At 68.2% G+C, this 20,811-nt stretch overlaps 1 protein-coding gene across 1 annotated transcript; it reads right to left on the minus strand.

Moving 5' to 3' along the window:
* Positions 1-242: 242 nt before the first annotated feature.
* On the minus strand, positions 243-20,166 carry LOC135408753 (filamin-A-like). Its single transcript, XM_064643748.1, is given in 12 exon segments — positions 243-408; positions 1,735-1,872; positions 4,280-4,480; positions 5,007-5,169; positions 6,812-6,837; positions 6,840-6,888; positions 7,612-7,730; positions 8,889-9,036; positions 10,047-10,144; positions 11,661-11,909; positions 15,798-16,228; positions 20,016-20,166. Coding segments are annotated over 11 exon segments (1,671 nt in total). The 5' UTR covers positions 16,150-16,228; positions 20,016-20,166; the 3' UTR covers positions 243-280.
* Between the last annotated feature and the right edge of the window lie 645 nt (positions 20,167-20,811).

Raw genomic sequence — 20,811 nt, forward strand, 5'->3', positions numbered from 1 at the left:
TCCTCCCAGTCCCTCCCAGTGCCCCCAGTATCCCTCCCAGTATCCCTCCCAGTGCCCCCCAGTGCCCCCCAGTGCCCCCATTCCCTCACCTGCGGGGGATGTGCTGTCCCCCCCAGGTCACTGTCACCGTGTAGGTCCCTCCCTGTCCCTCCAGTGCCCCCCAGTGCCCCCCAGTGCCCCCATTCCCTCACCTGCGGGGGATGTGCTGTCCCCCCCAGGTCACTGTCACCGTGTAGGTCCCTCCCAGTGCCCCCCAGTGCCCCCCAGTGCCCCCATTCCCTCACCTGCGGGGGATGTGCTGTCCCCCCCAGGTCACTGTCACCGTGTAGGTCCCGGGCACGGTGGGGAAATACTCGAACCCGAAGGTGCCGTCCCCAAGGTCCTTCTGCTTCACGGCCTCGGGGCCCTCTGGGGGTGGGGAGGGGACAGGGGGGGTCAGGGGGGGGCCCCAAAAACTGGGAACAACCCCAGGGACACCCCCCCGAAAAACCAGGACACCCCCAAAAAATGGGACACCCCCAAAACCCGGCAACAACCCCCCATCCTGCCAAAACAGGGAACAAACCCCCCCCCAAAATCAGGACACCCCCAGGGACACCCACCCTCCCAAAAAATCAGGACATCTCCAGGGATACCCCCCCAAACTGGGAACAGCCCCCTCAAAACTGGGACCGCCCCAGGGACCCCCACAAAAAAACAGGAGCCCCAAAGCCTCCCAAACCCCCTCAATTCCCCCCCAAACCCCCTCAGACCCCCCAAAAAGAGGAGGGACCCTCCCACAGGGACCTCAGAACCCCACGAGACAGGGCAAGAATCATCCCCAATCCCCTCGAGGCGCTCCCAATCCCCCAGAACCCCCTCGATTCCCACCCAAACCCCTCAGACCCCCCAGACCCCCCTCGATTCCACCCAAACCCCCTCAGACCCCCCAGACCCCCCTCGATTCCCACCCAAACCCCCTCAGACCCCCCAGACCCCCCTCGATTCCCACCCAGAACCCCCTCAATTCCCACCCAGACTCTCTCAATTCCCCCCCAAACCCCCTCAATTCCCACCCAAACCCCCTCAGACCCCCCAAAAAGAGGAGGGACCCTCCCCCAGGGACCAGAGAACCCCACGAGATGGGGCGAGAGTCATCCCCAATCCCCTCGAGGCGCTCCCAATCCCCAGACCCCCTCGAGTCCCACCCAGACCCCCCTCAATTCCCACCCAAACCCCCTCAGACCCCAGAACCCCTCGATTCCACCCACACCTCTAAAAACAGGAGGGACCCTCCCCCAGGGACCCCAGAACCCCACAAGACGGAGGTGGAGGGTCGCCACCCTAATCCCCTCGAGGTGCTCCCAATCCCCCCAGAACCCCCTCAATTCCCACCCAAACCCCCTCAATTCCCACCCAAGCCCCCCTCAGACCCCCCAGAACCCCCTCGATTCCCACCCAAACCCCCTCAGACCCCCAGAACCCCCTCAATTCCCACCCAAACCCCCTCAATTCCCACCCAGACCCCCTCAGACCCCCCAGAACCCCCTCGATTCCACCCAGAACCCCCTCAATTCCCACCCAAACCCCCTCAATTCCCACCCAGAACCCCCTCAATTCCCAGCCAAACCCCTCAGACCCCCAGACCCCCCTCAATTCCCACCCAAACCCCCTCAGACCCCCCAGAACCCCCTCGATTCCCACCCAGAAGGCCCCAGAGCCCCCAAACCCCCCAAAGTTGCCCCCCGGACTCACTGGGGCCCTTGACGGTGACCTTGAGGTCCCCGCTGCCGGCGCCCTTGGTGAACACCTTGAACTCGGCGGGCTCATGGACGCGCAGCCCCTTGGGCTGCAGCCCCCGGCCCACGGCCCGGCACGCCCCGGGGTTGCAGGCTGGGGGGGCAAACGGGGGCTCAGGGGGGGCCCCAAGGCCGGGGACCCCCAAAAACGACCCCCCACCCCAGGGGGATCCCCGTGTCCCTGGGGGGGATTCCCGTGTCCCTGGGGGGATCCCTGTGTCCATGGGGGGGATCCCTGTGTCCATGGGGGGATTGCCATGTCTGTGGGGGGGATTCCCGTGTCCCTGGGGGGGATCCCCGTGTCCCCAGGGGGGATTCCTGTGTCCCCAGGGGGGATTCCCGTGTCCATGGGGGGGATTCCCGTGTCCATGGGGGGGATTCCCATGTCCCTGGGGGGGATTCCCGTGTCCCTGGGGGGGATTCCCATGTCCCCAGGGGCACCCCGAGGGTGGGGGATGCAGGGACAGGAGGGGCAGTGGGATTGGGGGGGGGGGATCATGTCAAGGAGTTTGGGGGGGGGAGAGGGGGGATGTGGGTGTCTGGGGGACCCCCGAGGAACCAGGGGACCCCCAGACCCATATTAGGGCAGGTGCTGTGGGGAGAGGGTCTGGGAAGGACTGGGGAGCCCGCAGACCCACTTTGAGGAACACAGTGGGGGGAGAGGGTCCAGGAAGGACCCGGGGGACCCCCAGACCCATTTTGGGGCAGGTGATATGGGGAGAGGGTCCGGGAAGGACTGGGGGACCCCCAGACCTACTTTGGGTGGGTGATATGGGGAGAGGGTCTGGGAAGGACTGGGGAACCCCCAGACCCACTTTGAGGAACACAGTGAGGGGAGAGGATCCAGGAAGGACTGGGGGACCCCCGAGGACCCAGGAGGACCCCTGACCCACACTGGGGCACACAGTGCAGGGAGAGGGTCCAGGAAGGACCTGAGGGACCCCCAGACCCACATGAGGCTGTGGGAAGGGTCCAGGAAGGACCTGGGGGACCCCCAGACCCACATCAGGGCACCCCAGAGGGGTCCATGGCGGTTTGGGAGCGTAAGGAGGGGTCCAGGACACCCCAAGGGCTCTGTAGGGGTTTGAGGGGGTCAGGAGGGACCCAGAGGGGTCTGTGGGGGTTTGAGGGGGTCAGGAGGGGTCCAGGGAGGTCCATGGGGGTTTGGGGGGGTCAGAAGGGGTCCAGGACACCCCAAGGGCTCTGTAGGGTTTGGGAGGGGCCAGGAGGGACCCAGAGGGGTCCGTGAGTGTTTGGAGGGGTCAGGAGGGGTCCAGGACACCCCAAGGGCTCTGTAGGGGTTTGGGGGGTCAGGAGGGACCCAGAGGGGTCTGTGAGGGTTTGAGGGGGTCAGGTGGGACCCAGAGGGGTCCATGGGGGTTTGGGAGCGTAAGGAGGGGTCCAGGACACTCCAAGGGCTCTGTAGGGGTTTGGGGGGGTCAGGAGGGGTCCAGGACACCCCAAGGGCTCTGTAGGGGTTTGGGTGGGTCAGGAGGGACCCAGAGGCATCTGTGGGGGTTTGGGGGGGTCAGGAGGGGTCCAGGACACCCCAAAGGGCTCTGTAGGGGTTTGGGGGGGTCAGGAGGGGTCAGGGGTCCGGGAGCACCCCCCGCCCCCCCGTACCGTAGGTGGGTGACCCGCGAGGCCCCGGCCGGCGCTTCCGGACAGACAGACAGACCAGGACAGGTGGAGAGAGACAGAGCAGAGTCATGGGGGGCTTGAGACCCCCCCACAGCAGCGACAGCCCCCCCCGTTCAGCGAGAGACCCCCCCAACAAGGGCCTGGGGGGGGGGAGAAGCACAGAGACCCCCCTGAGAGGGGATGGACAGAGACCCCCAGAGACCCCCAGGTGTGGGGAGGGGGGCAGAGAGCCCAAGGGGAGGTGGGACAGAGGTCCCTGAGCTGGGAAGGACAGAGACCCCCGAGTTGGGAAGGACAGAGACCCCCAAACCAGGGGCATTGGAGGGCAGAGACCCTCAAGCTGGGAAGGACAGAGACCCCCGAGCTGGGGGGGCTGGAGGACAGAGACTCCTGAATTGGGAAGGACAGAGACCCCCAAACCAGGGGCATTGGAGGGCAGAGATCCCCAAGTTGGGGGGGCTGGAGGACAGAAACCCTCAAGCTGGGAAGGACAGAGACCCCCAAACCAGGGGGGCTGGAGGACAGAGACCCCGAGTTGGGAAGGACAGAGACCCCCGAGTTGGGGGGGCACTGGAGGACAGAGACCCTCAAGCTGGGAAGGACAGAGACCCCCAGACCAGGGTCATTGGAGGACAGAGACCCTCAAGCTGGGAAGGACAGAGACCCCCAAACCAGGGGGTTGGAGGACAGAGACCTCCAGGCTGGGAAGGACAGAGACCCCCAAACCAGGGGGTTGGAGGACAGAGACCTCCAGGCTGGGAAGGACAGAGACCCCCAAACCAGGGGGGTTGGAGGACAGAGACCCCCAAACCAGGGGGGCTGGAGGGCAGAGACCCCCGAGCCGGGGGCGGGGGGCTCACCCTGCCCCACGGTGACGCTGAAGGGGCTCTTGGGGATGGGGACCCCCCCGAAGGTGACGTTCACGGTGTGGGGGCCCTCGCTCTGGGGTCTGTAGGTGCAGCGCCAGGTCCCGTCCCCGCGATCCTCCAGCGTCGGCTCCACCGCCCCGCGGCGCCCGCCGGGGTCCGTGATGGAGACCCCCACCTCACCCGGGCCTGCGCCTGTAAAACAGCGTCAGGGGGGGCTGCAGACCCCCCCCAGAGGGGCAGAGACCCCCCCGAGGGGGATGGACCCATCCCCATTCACTCTGACCCAATGTTGAGCCCCCAAATCCCCCCACGCTGGGGTCCATGATGGAGACCCCCACCTCACCCAGGTCTGTGATGGAGACCCCCACCTCACCCAGGTCTGTGATGGAGACCCCCACCTCACCCGGGTCCATGATGGAGACCCCCACCTCACCCAGGTCTGTGATGGAGACCCCCACCTCACCCAGGCCTGTGCCTGTGCCACAGTGTCGGGGGGGCTGAAGACCCCCCCCAGAGGGGCAGAGAACCCCCCACCCGGCCCTGACCCACCACTGGACCCCCAAACCCCCGGGTATGACACCCTCCAGCCTTCCCTTGACACCCCAGAGCCCTCCAGTAAAACCCAGAGACCCCCAAACTCTCAAGGTCTGGTTCCCTCCAGTCCTCACTTGACCCCTCAAAGCCCCCCAAGCCCCCCAAGCCCCCCCGAGCCGCTCACCGGCAGTGAAGATGTCGAAGTAGGTGCTCTTGTTGGCCACGACGCCCGTGGGCTCGATGCCGGGGCCCTGGGCCGACACCCGCCCGGCGTCGCCGGCCGCCCGCCCCACCTGCACCTCGAAGGGGCTCTTGGCGATGTGCTGCCCCGCAAACAGCACCGTCACCTGGGGAGGGGGGTAAAGAATTGGGGGGGTGTCAGGAGGGGGGCACAGACCCCACAGAGCCCCCCAGAGACTCCTCACAGCCCCACACACTGTCCTCACAGAGCCCCCACAGAACGTGCTCAGACCCACAAACAGCACCATCACCTCGGGAAGGGGGTAAGGAACTGGGGGAGAGGAGATCAGGAGGGGGGCACAGACCCCACAGAGCCCCCCAGAGACTCCTCCCCAGAGCCTCCGCACACAGCCCCACACAAAATGTCCCCATACGACCCCCTCAAAACCTCCTCACACAACCCCACACAAAATGTCCCCACACAGCCCTCCAAAGCCTCCTCACACAACCCCACACAGCCCCACAAAGTGTCCTCACTCAACCCCACACAGCCCCACACAAAACCTCTTCACGCGGCCCACACAAAATGTCCCCACAGCCCCCCAGAGCCTCCTCACACAGCCCCACACAAAATGTCCTCACACAGCCCCACAGACCCTCCTCACACAGCCCCCTCAAAACCTCCTCACACAGCCCCACACAAAATGTCCTCACACAGCCCCTTACAGACCCTCACAGTCCCCACGCAGCCCCACAGAATGTCCCCATACAGCCCCCACGCATCCCCCACAAAACCTCCTCACACAGCCCCACACAAAATGTCCCCACAGCCCCCAGAGCCTCCTCACACAGCCCCACACAAAATGTCCCCATACGACCCCCTCAAACCTCCTCACACAGCCCCACAAAATGTCGTCACGCAGCCCCACAGCCCCTCACAAATTGTCCTCACGCAGCCCTCAAAAAACCCCCTCCACACAACCCTACACGGCCCCACAAAATGTCCTCGCACAGCCCCCATAACCCCCAACCAACCCCTCACACAACTCTATACAGTCCCCATAAAACCCCCTCACACAGCCCCACTCAAAATGTCCCCACACAGCCCCACACAGCCCCTAGAGCCTCCTCACACAGCCCCACACAAAATGTCCCCACAAAACGTCCTCACACAGCCCACAAAACCCCCTCGCACAGCCCCACACAAAATGTCCCCACAAAACCCCCTCACGCAGCCCCCCACAAATGGCCCCACAAAACCCCCTCACACAGCCCCACACAAAATGTCCTCACATGGCCCCACAAAATTCCCTCACACAGCCCCACACAAAATGGCCCCACAAAACCCCCTCACGCAGCCCCCCACAAAATGTCCTCACATGGCCCCACAAAACCCCCTCACGCAGCCCCCCACAAAATGTCCTCACATGGCCCCACAAAACCCCCTCACGCAGCCCCACACAAAATGGCCCCACAAAACCCCCTCACGCAGCCCCACTCAAAATGTCCCCACACAGCCCCACAGAGCCTCCTCACACAGCCCCACACAAAATGTCCCCACAAAACGTCCTCACACAGCCCCACAAAACCCCCTCATGCAGCCCCACACAAAATGTCCTCACATGGCCCCACAAAATTCCCTCACACAGCCCCACACAAAATGTCCCACAAAACCCCCTCACGCAGCCCCACACAAAATGTCCCCACACAAAATGTCCCCCCACAGCCCCCCCCACCCAAAAAGCCCCGAGACCCCCCAAACACCTCCCAGACACCTCCAAGCCCCCCCAAGCCCCCCCCAGACCCCACCTTGTGCGTGCCGGTGACTTTGGGACGTAGGACACGGAGAAGGTCCGGTTCTTGTCGTTGTTGGCCACCACTTTAGCCTGGGGGGCACGGGGTGGGGGCGAGATGTGAGACCCCCTCGGGGGGACCCAAACATCCTGTGGCCCCCCCAGAGACCCCCAAACCCCCAGGGACCCACCCCAAGACCTGAAACCCCGTCCCAGCCCAGAGACCCCCATCCCTGACGACCAACGACAGAGACGTTCCCCTTCACCCCAAACACCCATTCATGGCCCTCCAGCCCCCAAGAGCCCCCCAAAATGCCTAGAGACCGACCCCCAGCCCCCCAGAGCCCCCAAAATGCCTAGAGATTGACTCCCAGCCCCCCAGAGCCCCCCAAAATGCCTAGAGATTGACCCCCAGCCCCCCAGAGCCCCCCAAAATGCCTAGAGATTGACCCCCACCCCTAAACTCCATCCCAGCTCAGAGACCCCCAGCCCTGAACCAACCACAGAGACGTTCCCGTTCACCCCAGACCCCCATCCGTGGTCCCCCAGCCCCCCAAACTGTCTGGAGATCCATCTCCAGCCCCCCAGAGTCCCCCAAAATACCTAGAGACTGACCCCCAGCCCCCCAAAGCCCCCCAGAGCCCCCCAAACCACCCAGAGACCCACCCCTACCCCTAAACCCCATCCCAGCTCAGAGACCCCCAGCCCTGAACCCACTACAGGGACGTTCCTGTCACCCCCAGTCCCCCTTCCCCAGCTCCCCCCCCAGCTCCCCTGGCCGCCCCCAGCCCCCCAGCCCCCCAAAGCCCCCCTCACCTCCTCTCGGTGCCCGGCGGGGTCCTCCACGTAGACCAGCACGTCCCCCTGCCCCGCGCTGATGGTCTCCACCGTGAACTCGGCCCGTTGCTTCACCATGTTCCCGGTGGGCTCGATCCCTGCGGGACCCCCAGTCAGCCCCCGGCCCCACCACAGGGGTCCTGCACCCACCATGGGAGTCCCAGACGCACCCCAAGGGTCCCACACCCACCCCGGGGGTCCCAGAGCCATCAAAGGGTCACCGTGCTCCTGGTGGGCTCCATCTCTGCGGGACCCCCACTCAGCCCCCTGCCCCGCTATGGGGGTCCCAGAGCCACCACGGGGGTCCCGCACCCTCCATGGGGGTCCCAGATGCACCCCAGGGGTCCCAGAGCCACCAAAGGGTCACCGTGCTCCCAGTGGGACTGCGGGACCCCCAGTCAGCCCCCTGCCTTGCTATGGGGGTCCCAGAGACGACCCCGGGGGTCCTGCACCCACCACAGAGAGTCCCAGACGCACCTGAGAGTCCCACACCCATCCCGGGGGTCCCAGAGCCACCAAAGGGTCACCATCTCTGTGGGACCCCCAGTTTTCCCCCCCCAGCCCGCCCCAGGGGTCCCACACCCACCCCAGGGGTCCCACACCCACCCCAGGGGTCCCACATTCCCAGTGGGACTCCCCTGTCAGCCCTCCCTGCCCACCATGGGGGTCCCAGAGACACCTCAGGGGCCCCCCACACCCACCACAGGGGGCCCTCCAGACCTACAAATGAGGCCTCCCCGAGATCTATGGGGTGGGGGACTCCCAAGGCCCCCCAGGATGGGGTGAAGGACCCCAAATCCCCAGGGAACTGCCCCCTCAACACCCCCAAATCATCCTCACCCCACATCTACAAATGAGCCCCCTCAGATCTATGGGGTGTGGGGCTCCCAGAGCCCCCCAGAATGGGGTGAAGGACCCAAATCCCCAGGGAACTGCCCCCTCAACACCCCCAAATCATCCCCACCCCACATCTACAAATGAGCCCCCTCAGATCTATGGGGTGGGGGGCTCCCAGAGCCCCCCAGGATGTGGGTGAAGGACCCCAAATCCACAGGGAACTGCCCCCTCAACACCCCCAAACCAGCACCACCCCAAACCTACAGAGCCCCAAGATCTATGGGGTGTGGGGCTCCCAGAGCCCCCCAGGATGGGGTGAAGGACCCCAAATCCCCAGGGAACTGCCCCCCGCAAAGCCCCAAAACCACCGCGACCCCCAAGGCCGGGTGGGGCCGGGGGGTCCCGCAGCCCCCCCTCACCTGGGCCGTAGGCTCGGGCCTTCTTGGGGTTGAGTTTGGGGCGCAGGGGGGCCCCCGGTTTGAGCTTGGCCTTGGGGAACTGGGACAGGTACGTCATCACCGAGTGCTCGTCCACGTTGGGGTCCACGATCTCCTCGGGGGTGATCACCTGGGGGGGCACGGGGGGCATTGGGGGGTCATTGGGGTCCCCCTGAACCCCCAGGCTGGGGGGGGGGGGCACCGGGGGGGGCATTGGGGGGTCACCAGGGGGGTCATTGGGGTCCCCCTGAACCCCCAGGCTGGGGAGGGGGGCACCGGGGGGGGCATTGGGGGGTCACCAGGGGGGTCATTGGTGTCCCCCTGAACCCCCAGGCTGGGGGGGGGGCACCGGGGGATCATTTGAGGGTCACCGGAGGGGAATTGGGGGGTCACCAGGGGGGTCATTGGGGTCCCCCTGTGCCCCCCAGCCTGGGGGTGATCATGTTGGGGGGGGAGGTCATTGGGGGGTCACCAAGAGGGTTGTTGGGGTCCCCCTGCACCCCCCCAGCCCGAGTGTGATCATGTTGAGGGGGGTCATTGGGGGGTCGCCAGGGGGGTGACTGGGGGGTCACCGGGGGGTCATTGGGGTCCCCCTGCACCCCTCCAGCCCGGGGGTGATCACTTGGAGGTGAGGGGGGTCATTGGGGGTCACCAGGGGGGTCATTGGGATCCCCCTGCACCCCCCCAGCCCAGGGGTGATCATCGAGGGGGGGTCATTGGGGGGTCACCACGGGGGTCACTGGGGGGTCACCAGGGGGCATTGGGGTCCCCCTGCACCCCCCCAGCCCGGGGGTGATCACTTTGGGGGGGTCGTTGGGGGGGTCATTGGGGGGTCACTGGGGTCCCCCTGCACCCCCCCAGCCTGGGGGTGATGACATTGGGGGGAGTCATTTGGGGGTCACCAGGGGAGTCATTGGGGTCCCCCTGTACCCCCCCCAGCCTGGTGGTGATCACACTGGGAGGGGGGGCACTGGGGGGTCATTGGGGTCCCTCTGTGCCCCCCCAGCCCAGGGAGGGGGAAGGGATGGGGTGTCTCCAGGGGGTCACTGGGGGGGTTTATGGAGAAGGGTCGCCAGGGGGTCACCAGGGGGTCACTGGGGGGTCACTGGAGGGGTCACCGGGGGTCACCGGGGGTCTCACCTGGGGGATGCCCAGCCACTCGTCCGCCTGCTGCATCGCCTCCCGCGCGTTGTCCACGGGCCTGCTGGGGTCCCACGAGTCCCAGTCGGGGCACAGCCCTGGGGGGGTGGCACCGGTCACCCCCGGGCCCCTCGGGTCCCCCCCGTGCCACCAACACCACCCCAAACTGTCCCTGAGCACATCGGGGTGACCCCGCGGCCCAAAGCACCCACAGAGACCCCCCCGATGTCCTTGTGGCCCCCTAAGACCACCCTGCCGTGACCCCACAACCCTCCAGGGCCATCCCTGTGTCCCCAGGGTCACCCCCATGTCCCCTTCCATCCCAGGGCCACCCCAGAGTGTCCCCAGGGTCACCCCCACATCCCCTTCCATCCCAGGGCCATCCCTGTGTCCCCAGGGTCACCTCCACGTCCCCTTCCATCCCAGGGCCACCTCAAAGTGTCCCTGGTGTCCCCAGGGTCACTCACATGTCCCCTTCCATCCCAGGGCCACCCCAGAGTGTCCCTGGTGTCCCCAGGGTCACTCACATGTCCCCTTCCATCCCAGGGCCACCCCAGAGTGTCCCCAGGGTCACCCCCATGTTCCCGTCCATCCCAGGGCCATCCCTGGTGTCCCCAAGGCCATCCCCATGTCCCCTTCCATCCCAGAGCCATCCCTGTGTCCCTGGTGTCCCCAGGGCCATCCCCATGTCCCCTTCCATCCCAGAGCCATCCCTGTGTCCCTGGTGTCCCCAGGGCCATCCCCATGTCCCCTTCCATCCCAGGGCCATCCCTGGTGTCCTCAGGGTCACTCCCTTGTCCCCTTCCATCCCAAGGCCATCCCTGGTGTCCTCAGGGTCACTCCCTTGTCCCCTTCCATCCCAAGGCCATCCCTGGTGTCCTCAGGGTCACTCACATGTCCCCTTCCATCCCAGGGCCACCCCAGAGTGTCCTCAGGGTCACCCCCATGTCCCCTTCCATCCCAAGGCCATCCCTGGTGTCCTCAGGGTCACTCCCTTGTCCCCTTCCATCCCAAGGCCACCCCAGAGTGTCTCTGGTGTCCCCAGGGCCACCCCCACGTCCCCTTCCATCCCAGGGCCACCCCTGGTGTCCCCAGGGCCACCCCCATGTCCCCTTCCATCCCAGGGCCACCCCAGAGTGTCCCTGAGCACCCCCAGAGCCACCTCCCACCCCCTGTGCACCCCAGGGCCACCTCCCCGTGTCCCCACATGTCCCCAGAGCCACCACCCCACACCTTCATGTGCCCCGGGGCCACCTCCCTGTGTCCCCAGGGCCACCTCCCAGTGTCCCCACATGTCCCCAGGGCCACCTCCATGTGTCCCCACCCCTCCCTGGGGCCACTTCCCCGTGTCCTCCCAGTGCCACCACCCACGTCCTCGTGTGCCCTGAGGCCACCTCCTGGTGTCCCCAATGTCCCCAGGGCCACCTCCCAGTGCTCCCAGTGCTCCCAGTGCCCCTCACCAGGGGCACAGCTGTCCACCAGTGCTCCCAGTGCCCCTCACCAGGGGCACAGCTGTCCACCAGTGCTCCCAGTGCTTCCAGTGCCCCCTCCCAGTGCTCCCAGTGCCCCTCCCAGTGCTCCCAGTGCCCCTCCCAGTGCTCCCAGCACCCTCACCGGGGGCACAGCTGTCCACCAGTGCTCCCAGTGCCCTCCCGCTCTGCCAGTCCTTGCTGAAGTTGGTGATGGGGATCTGGGGGAGCCGGTTCTGGATCCAGCCCAGCAGCCTCTGCTTCGGGGTCTGGCGCTTGGCCTCCTCCTCGTCCTCCTCGTCCCACATGGGCATGGAGATGGAGTAGTGCAGGATGAGGGTCCAGATCAGCCCCAGGATCAGCTTCAGGTTCCCATCCACGATGGCCTTGCTGTCTGCGGGGGGACAGGGGGGATTTGGGGTCAGAACGAGGGGATTTGGGGTCAGAACAAGGGGATTTGGGGTCAGAACGAGGGGATTTGGGGGCAGAACAAGGGAATTTGGGGTCAGCAGGGGACACCCCACAAGGATGGAAACACCCCACAGGGACAGGGGACACCCTGCAGAGACAGGGACACCCCACAAGGATGGGGACATGAGGGACACCCTGCACGGACAGGGGACACCCCACAGGGATAGGAGACACCCTGCAGAGACAGGGACACCCCACAGGCACAGGGGACACCCCACAGGGATGCAACACACCAGGGGACACCCTACAGGGACAGGGACACCCCACAAGGATGGGGACACCCCACAGGGATGGGGATATCCCACAGGGACAGGGGACACCCCACAGGGATGGGGACACACCAGGGGACACCCTGCAGGGATGGGGAGGTGCTGGGGGACACTCCCCAGGGATGGGGACACCCCACAGGGGTGTGACACATCAGGGGGACACTCCATAAGGACATGGGACACCCCATAGGGACAGAGGACACCCCACAGGGACAGGGGACACCCCACAGGGATGGGGAGGTGCTGGGGGACACTCCCCGGGGATGGGGACACCCCACAGGGATGGGGAGGTGCTGGGGGACACTCCCCAGGGATGGGGACACCCCACAGGGACGAGGACACACAGGGGGACACCCTGCAGGGACAGGGACACTCCACAGGGATGAGGTCAGGGTGGGTGTCCCATTCTCTGTTGGGGGTTTTGGGATGTCAGGGTGGGTGTCCTGGTCCCCATCAGTGATTTGAGGGGTCTCAGGGTGGTTTTGGGGTCTCAGGGTGGGTTTCCAGGTCCCCATCAGTGATTTGGGGGTCTCAGGGTGGTTTTGGGGTCTCAGGGTGGGTTTCCTGGTCCCCATCAGTGATTTGGGGGTCTCAGGGTGGGTTTCCAGGTCCCCATCAGTGATTTGGGGGTCTCAGGGTGGGTGTCCCAGTCCCTGTTGGGGTTTTGGGGTCTCAGGGTGGGTGTCCCAGTCCCTGTTGAGGTTTTGGGGTCTCAGGGCAGGTCCCCAGACCCCGTCAGTGGTTTGGGGGTGTCAGGGCAGGTGCTGAAGTTCCCACGGGCGGGTTTTGGGGTGTCAGGGCGGGGTGCCCCGCCCCCACCAGCGGTTTTGGGGTGTCAGGGCTGGTCTCAGTTCCCTTTGGTGGTTTTAGGTCTCAGGGCGTGTCCCCAGTTCCCCATCAGCGGTTTTGGGGTCTGGGGGTGTGTCCCCAGTTCCCACGAGCAGTTTTGGGGTGTCAGGGCGTGTCCCCAGTTCCCCACGAGAGGTTTTGGGGTCTGGGGGTGTGTCCCCAGTTCCCCACGAGCAGTTTTGGGGTGTCAGGGCTGGCCCCCAGTTCCCACCAGCGGTTTTGGGGTGTCAGGGCTGGTCCCCAGTTCCCCACGAGCGGTTTTGGGGTCCGGGGGTGTGTCCCCGATTCCCTTTGGTGGTTTCAGGTCTCGGGGCGTGTCCCCACTTCCCCACGGGCGGTTTTGGGGTCTGGGGGCGTGTCCCCGGTTCCCCGAAGCGGTTTTGGGGTGTCGGGGCGGTCCCCCCGCCCCCGTTACCCACCATCCCCTCCCCGGGGGGGGCGTGACGGCGCCCCCCGGGCCCCGCCGGGGTTTTGGGGTCTCAGGGCGGGTCCCCCGCCCCCGTTACCCCCCGGGCCCCCATTTTTGGGGGTGTAACGGCGGCCCCCGGTCCCGCCCCGCGGTTTGGGGGGGGGGGTGGGGGGGTTGGGCGGTGCTGGGGTGGGGGATGGGCCGCGGCCCCACCCCCCGCTCCAGCATTTTTTGGCCATATAAGGGCTCGGGCACCGCCGGGGCCCCGCCCCCACCCCCGCCCCCCAAACCCCCCCCCCTCGAGACCCCCCGGGACCCCCCGGCGCCCCCCGCCCTCGCTGGGACCCCCCGGGACCCCCGAGCCCCCCCCCGATCCTCCCCCCCCGCAACGGGCGCCCGCGGGATGCGGGACCCCCCCGCCCCCCCCCGCATTCCTGGGGTGGGAGGGGGCCCCGCCGCCCCCCCGCCTTTGTTGTGGGGCCGCCGGGGGGGGATCGGGGGTCCCAAATCTGGGAGGGGGCCCAGGCAGGGCCCTGCGGGGGGCTCCGATGGGGGGGGGGGCAATGGGGGGCTGCGGAGGGGGGGGGTCTCCATGGAGTCCCCCCGTGCGGGACTCATGGCTGGGGGGGGTCCCAAGACCCCCAAACACGGGGGGGCTGCAGGAGCGGGACCCCCAAAGCATTTTGGGGAGGGGGGGGGCAAGGCGGCCACTCCTGCGGGGTCTCCGGGGGGGGGGTCTCACCCCCGTCCCATCGGGGGGACCCCCAAAAGCGTCCCTGGACCGTGGGGGGGGGGGGGTCAGCCCCTTAGGGGGGCGTCCCAAAGGCGGCTCGGGGGTCTCCCTTTTGGGGAGGGGCCTCCCCAAAGTCCCCCCGTTACTCTGGGCTTGGGGGGGCTCCCCAAGGTGGGCCCGCAGCCCCCCCCCCAAATCACCGATGGAGTTTTAGGGCCCCCCCCTCACTCGGGGGTCTCATTTGGGGGGGGGGGTTCCCCTGCACGCCCGGGGGTCCCATTGGGCCCCCTCCCCAATCTCTGGGGTCCAGGGGTCCCAAATAGACCCCTCCTCAATCTGTGGGGCCCCGGGATCCCGAATAGACCCCTCCCCATTTCTGGGCTCCGGGGGTCCCCGAACAGACCCCCCCCCCCAATCTGTAGAGCACGGGGGTCCCACAACCGACCGACCCCCATATCTCTGAGGTCCGGGGGTCCCCAGCAGACCCCTCCCCAACCTGTGGGGCCCTGGGGTCTCGAATGGACCCCTCCCCATTTCTGGGGTCCGGGGGTCGCCGAACAGATCCCCCCCCATCATTGCGGTCCGGGGGTCCCCAGCAGATGCCCCCCCCCAATCTGTGGGGCCCCGGGGTCCCGAATAGACCCCCCCTCCATTTCTGGGGTCCGGGGGTCCCCGAACAGACCCCTCCCCATTTCTGGGGTCCGGGGGTCCCCGAACAGACCCCCCCTCCATTTCTGGGGTCCGAGGGTCCCCGAACAGACCCCCCCCATCTCTGAGGTCGATCTTCTCCCTCTCAAGGACCCCAAACCCCCCCACGCCTCCGGAGCCCGTGGGTCTCCCCACAGACCCTCCCCCGCGTCTCAGGGGTCCCGCAGCATCTCCCCCCATCTGCGGGGTCCCTTTTTTTGGGGGGAGGGAGGGGGAGACTCCACTTTGATGTTCTCCCTCTCAAAGCACCTCAATCCTCCATCCCCTCGGACCCTCCCCCCCCCCATTTCGGGGGTCTCCCGCTCACCGACGGACCCCCGCCTGATGTTCTGCCCCTCAAGCACCTCAGTCCCTCATCTCTGGGGTGTCTTTCGGGGGTCTCCCATTTCGGGGGTCTCCCCATCTCCCCATCCCTCGCTCACCCACAGACCCCACTTTGATGTTCTCCCTCTCAACGCACCTCGACCGCCCCCCCCCAATTCCTCCGGAGCTCGGGGGTCTTCCAACAGACCCCCGCCGTGTCTCAGGGCTCCCCCAGCATCTCCCCCCGCCTCCTGGGTCCTTTTTAGGGCGACCACCCCCCTCCCATCACCAGCGGAGAGCTCTCGGACCCTCTCCCCGCACCCCGCGGACCCCGGCGGCGCCCCCCGCCCCTCCCAGCGCCCCCCAGCCCCATCCCCATCCCGGGGGTCTCCCCGTCCCCCTCCTCACACACCGACAGACCCCACCCCGACCTTCTCCCTCTCCCCGCGCCTCCCCCACCCCTCCCAACCCCCCCACCCCTCCCAACCCCCCCACCCCTCCCAGCCCCCCCCTCCCCACCGCGGGGGCTCCGGCGCTCACCGATGGAGACGAGCTTGATGTTCTCCCTCTCGAGGAACTCGAGGGCCACCGACACGTTCTCCAGCTGCATCTGGCGGAAGGTGGGGCGCGCGTTGTACTTGCGGCCCATCTGCTTCTGGCTCAGCACCTCGAGGAGGGCGATGAGGCGCAGCCCGTCGCCCAGGTCGGTCTGCAGGTTGCCCACCCGCTTCTGGACGCACTTGAGGTGCTCGTTGCACCAGCGGGTGAAGGTGTTCTGCTGGATGCGCTTCCAGGGCGCGTCCTCCGCCAGGTCCTTCTCGGTGGCCGGCATCTCCGCGTCCGCCTCGCCCCGGCCCGCGGGCTCCGCGCGGCCCCGCCCGGCCCCGCTCATCGTGCGAGGGGGGCGAGCACCGGGGAGGGGACGGGGGGCGGAGGAGGGGCCGCGCCTGCGCTGGGCCGGCCCGGGGGGGCTGCGGGAGGATGGAGCGGTGAGAGGGGAGGAGGGAGGGACCACCGACAAGGGGGACCCCCGCGAGGAAGGAGGGAGGGAGGGAGGGACCCCCGAGAAGTGGGATTGGTGTACGGAGAGACCCCCAGACCGAGGGACCCCCGTAAGGAAGGAGGGAGGGACCCCCGTGAAGGGGGACCCCCGTGAGGAAGGAGGGAGGGAGGGACCCCCGAGAAGTGGGATTGGTGTACGGAGAGACCCCCAGACCGAGGGACCCCCGTGAAGGGGGACCCCCGTGAGGAAGGAGGGAGGGAGGGACCCCCGAGAAGTGGGATTGGTGTACGGAGAGACCCCCAGACCGAGGGACCCCCGTAAGGAAGGAGGGAGGGACCTCCGTGAAGGGGGACCCCCGTGAGGAAGGAGGGAAGGAGGGAGGGAGGGAGGGAGGGAGGGAGGGAGGGACCCCTGAGAAGTGGGATTGGTGTACGGAGAGACCCCCAGACTGAGGGACCCCCGCGAAGTGGGACTGGTGTACGGAGAGACCCCCAGACGCAGGGACTCCCGCGAAGTAGGAACCCCGTGAGGAAGGAGGGAGGGAGGGACCCCCGAGAAGTGGGACCAGTGCACGGAGAGACCCCCAGACCGAGGGACCCCCGCAAAATGGGACCGGTGTACGGAGAGACCCCCAGATCACTGAGGGACCCCCGAGAAGTGGGACTGGTGTACGGAGAGACCCCCCCCCCCAGATCGAGGGAACCCCGTAAGGAAGGACCGAGGGACCCCCGCAAAGCGGGAGCGGTGCACGGAGAGACCCCAAGTCCGAGGGACCCCCAGATCGAGGGACCCCCGTAAGGAAGGAGGGAGGGACCCCCGCGAAAGGGGACCCCGTGAGGAACGAGAGAGGGAGGGACCCCCGCAAAGCGGGACCAGTGCATGGAGAGACCCCCAGATCGAGGGACCCCCGTACTGAAGGACCGAGAGACCCCCGTCCCGTGGGACCACCCCACCAAGAGACCCCCGCACCGTGGGACCCCCACAAAGTGGGACCATCACAAGGAGAGACCCCCAGAGCGAGGGAGCCCCGGGATGAAAGACCCCCGGAATGAAGGAGCGAGAGACCCCCACGCTGAGAGACCCCCGCACCGAGAGACCCCCGCACCGAGAGACCCCCCGCACCGAGAGACCCCCCGCACCGAGAGACCCCTGCACTGAGACCCTCACACTGAGGGACCCCCCCACCGGGGGACCCCCGCAAAGTGGGACCATCAGACCAGGGGACCCCCACACTGGGGGACCCCCCTGAGCATCCCCAGCGAGGGACCCCCACTGGGGGACCCCCACGAGGAGGGACCCCCGAGTATCCACGGCAAAGGACCCCCACACCGGGAGACCCTCACGCTGAGGGACCCCCTGAGCATCCCCCACCAGGGGACCCCCAAAATGAGGGACCTCCCACACCGAGGGACCCCCTAAGCACCCCCACCAGGGGACCCCCAAAATGAGGGACCCCCACACTGTGGGACCCCCCCACACCAGGGGACCCCCAGACACCCCCACACCCCGACATGAGGACCCCAGACCAGGGGACCCCCTCACTGAGGGACCCCCCCCAACATCAGCACGGGGGGACCCCCACATCAGAGGGGGGGGGATTCCTCGTGCACTCCCACACTGAGGGACCCCCTCCCCAAATGAGGGACCCCCACACCGGGTGACCCCAAACAGGGGAACCCCTCACTGAGGGACCCCCCCCTCAATGAGGGACCCCCAAACATCTCCTCAGGGGGACCCCACCCCGGGGGACCCCCTTGGTGCTCCCCAACATGACCACCACCCCCCAAGGACCCCCCCCATCCCTACTGGGGGACCCCCACACCGAGGGACCCCCGACCACCCCTACCGGGGGACCCCCCAACACTGGGGGACACCCCGGCACGTCACCCCCCCCCTCCCGAAGACCCCCACGCTGCACCCCAACGTGGGGACCCCCAAACTGAGGGACCCCCGATATCCCCACACAGGGACCCCCCGCACACCAATTTACGGGACCCCCTCTGACCCCCCGACCCCTCCCCGTTTAGGGGACCCCCCCGCACTTTGGGGGGCTCCCCGGGCGCCCCGGTTTGAGGGACCCCCGGCTCTATCGGTCCCGAACTGGAGGGGAGAGGGGGCAGCAGGGGGGTCCCCTCCCAAGTCCCGGGGTCCCCACGGGGGTCCCAGGCCCCCAACAAGGGTTGCAACCCCAAAGTGGGGTCCCGGGGGGTTCCCCCAAAAGGCTCCCCCCCCACCAGCAATCCCAAAGAGGGGTCCTCGCCCCAAAAAAGGGTCCCCCCGGCCCCTCCAGACCCCTCCAAAAAAGGGGTCCCCTCCTCACTGCTCCCCTGATGAGGGGTCCCCAGTTCCTCTCAGGGGGTCCCCCAGCCCCATTCCGGGGTCCCAGCCCCGTTCAGGGTCCCCCAGCCCCATTCCGGGGGTCTCAGCTCCATTCGGGGGGTCCCCCAGCCCCATTTCGGGGGTCCCAGCCCCATTCCGGGATCCCAGCCCCATTCCAGGGGTCCCCTCGCCCCATTCCGGGGGATTTCTCCCCACAACACCCCCACAGGGGTCTCTCAGGGGGTCTCCCGACCCCCAAAAGTGGGGTCCTCCCCGGTCGGTCCCCGGGGGTCGGTCCCGGGGAGGGGGGTCGGGTGCTCATGGTGGTCCCGGGGGTCGGGGGGAGCCGGTGGTCGGTCCCCGGGAGGGATGGCGGGGGTCCCGGGGGGCCGGTCCCCGGGGGGGAGTCGGTGGTCCCGGGGGTCCCGGGGGCTCGTGGGATGGTCCCCGGGGGTCCCGGCGGGTCGATCCCCGGGGGTCGGTCCCGGGTGGTCGGTCCCCGGGGGGTTCGTCCCCGCGGAGAGGTCGGTGGTCCCAGGGGTCCCGAGGGCTCGGGGATCGGTCCCCGGGGATCGGTCCCGAGTGGTCGGTACCCAGGGGGGGAGGGATCGGTGGTCCCGGGGTCGGTCCCCGGTGGGAGTCGGTGGTCCCGGTGGTCCCAGGGGCTCGTGGGTCGGTCCCCGGGAGTCGCTCCCGGGTGATCGGTACCCGGGGGGGGAGTCGGTGGTCCCGGGGGTCGGTCCCTGGACGGAGTCGGTGGTCCCGGGGGCTCGCGAGTCGATCCCCGGGGATCGGTCCCGGGTGATCGGTCCCCGGTGGGACTCGGTGGTCCCGGTGGTCCCGGGGGCTCGGGGGGGTCGGTCCCGGGTGATCAGTACCCAGGTGGGGACTCGGTGGTCCCGGTGGTCCCGGGGGCTCGGGGGGGTCGGTCCCGGGTGATCAGTACCCAGGTGGGGACTCGGTGGTCCCGGTGGTCCCGGGGGCTCGGGGGGGTCGGTCCCGGGTGATCAGTACCCAGGTGGGGACTCGGTGGTCCCGGTGGTCCCGGGGGCTCGGGGGGGTCGGTCCCGGGTGATCAGTACCCAGGTGGGGACTCGGTGGTCCCGGTGGTCCCGGGGGCTCGGGGGGGTCGGTCCCGGGTGATCAGTACCCAGGTGGGGACTCGGTGGTCCCGGTGGTCCGGGGGCTCGGGGGGTCGGTCCCGGGTGATCAGTACCCAGGTGGGGACTCGGTGGTCCCGGTGGTCCCGAGGGCTCGGGGGGGGTCGGTCCCGGATGATCGATGCCCGGGGAGGGGGTCGGTCCCCGGTGGTCCCGGTGCTCCCGAGGGTTCGTGGGTCGCTGCCCGGGGATCGGTCCCGGGTGACCGGTACCCCGGTGGTCCCGGTGGTCCCGGGGGTCCCGAGGGTTCGTGGGTCGCTGCCCGGGGGTCGGTACCTGGTGGTCGGGGGTGTCCCCGGGGGTGTGTTCCCGGTGGCCGGGGGGGGGTCCCGGTGGTCCCGGTGGGTCCCGGTGGGTCCGGGTGGTCCCGCGGCCGCCGCCCGGGTCGCGGTGCCGGTGCCGGGGGGTCGCGCGGCGCGCGCGGAGCCTTAATTGGTAACGAGAGGAGGGAGCCCCGCCCAGGGGGGGGGTCGGGGGGGGGCTCGGGGGCGTGGGGAGGGCGCGGGGGGGGCGCGAGGGAGACGGGGGGGGGGTGATGGGGGTGATGGGGGGGGGGACACCCCATAGGGTGGGTTTGGGGGGGAAGGACACCCCATAGGGTGGGTTTGGGGGGGTTTGGGGGGGGAGGACACCCCATAGGGTGGGTTTGGGGGGCTCTGGGGGGGGAGGACACCCCATAGGGTGGGTTTGGGGGGCTTTGGGGGGGGGACATCCCATAGGGTGGGTTTGGGGGGGGGAGGGGGAGGACACCCCATAGGGTGGGTTTGGGGGGGGGGACACCGCATAGGGGAGGTTTGGGGGGGCTTTGGGGGGGGGGGCAAGGGGACCCCGCGGGGTGGGTTTGGGGGGGCTCTAAGGGGGCCACAGATCCGTCCGGGGGGCCCACGGGGACCCCCCGAGGGGGGGCAGGGGGACATCATGGGGGGGTACAAGGGGGGGGTCACGGGGACCCCATAGGGCTTTGAGGGGCTTTGGGGGGGGTCACGGAGACCCCGTGGAGTGGGTTTGGGGGGGCTTTGGGGGATCCGGGGGGGGGGCCACGGGGACCCCCCGAGGGGGGGAGGCGCGGGGG

This window comes from Pseudopipra pipra, unplaced genomic scaffold (genome assembly GCF_036250125.1).
Source record: "Pseudopipra pipra isolate bDixPip1 unplaced genomic scaffold, bDixPip1.hap1 HAP1_SCAFFOLD_605, whole genome shotgun sequence".
Lineage (NCBI taxonomy): Eukaryota > Metazoa > Chordata > Aves > Passeriformes > Pipridae > Pseudopipra > Pseudopipra pipra.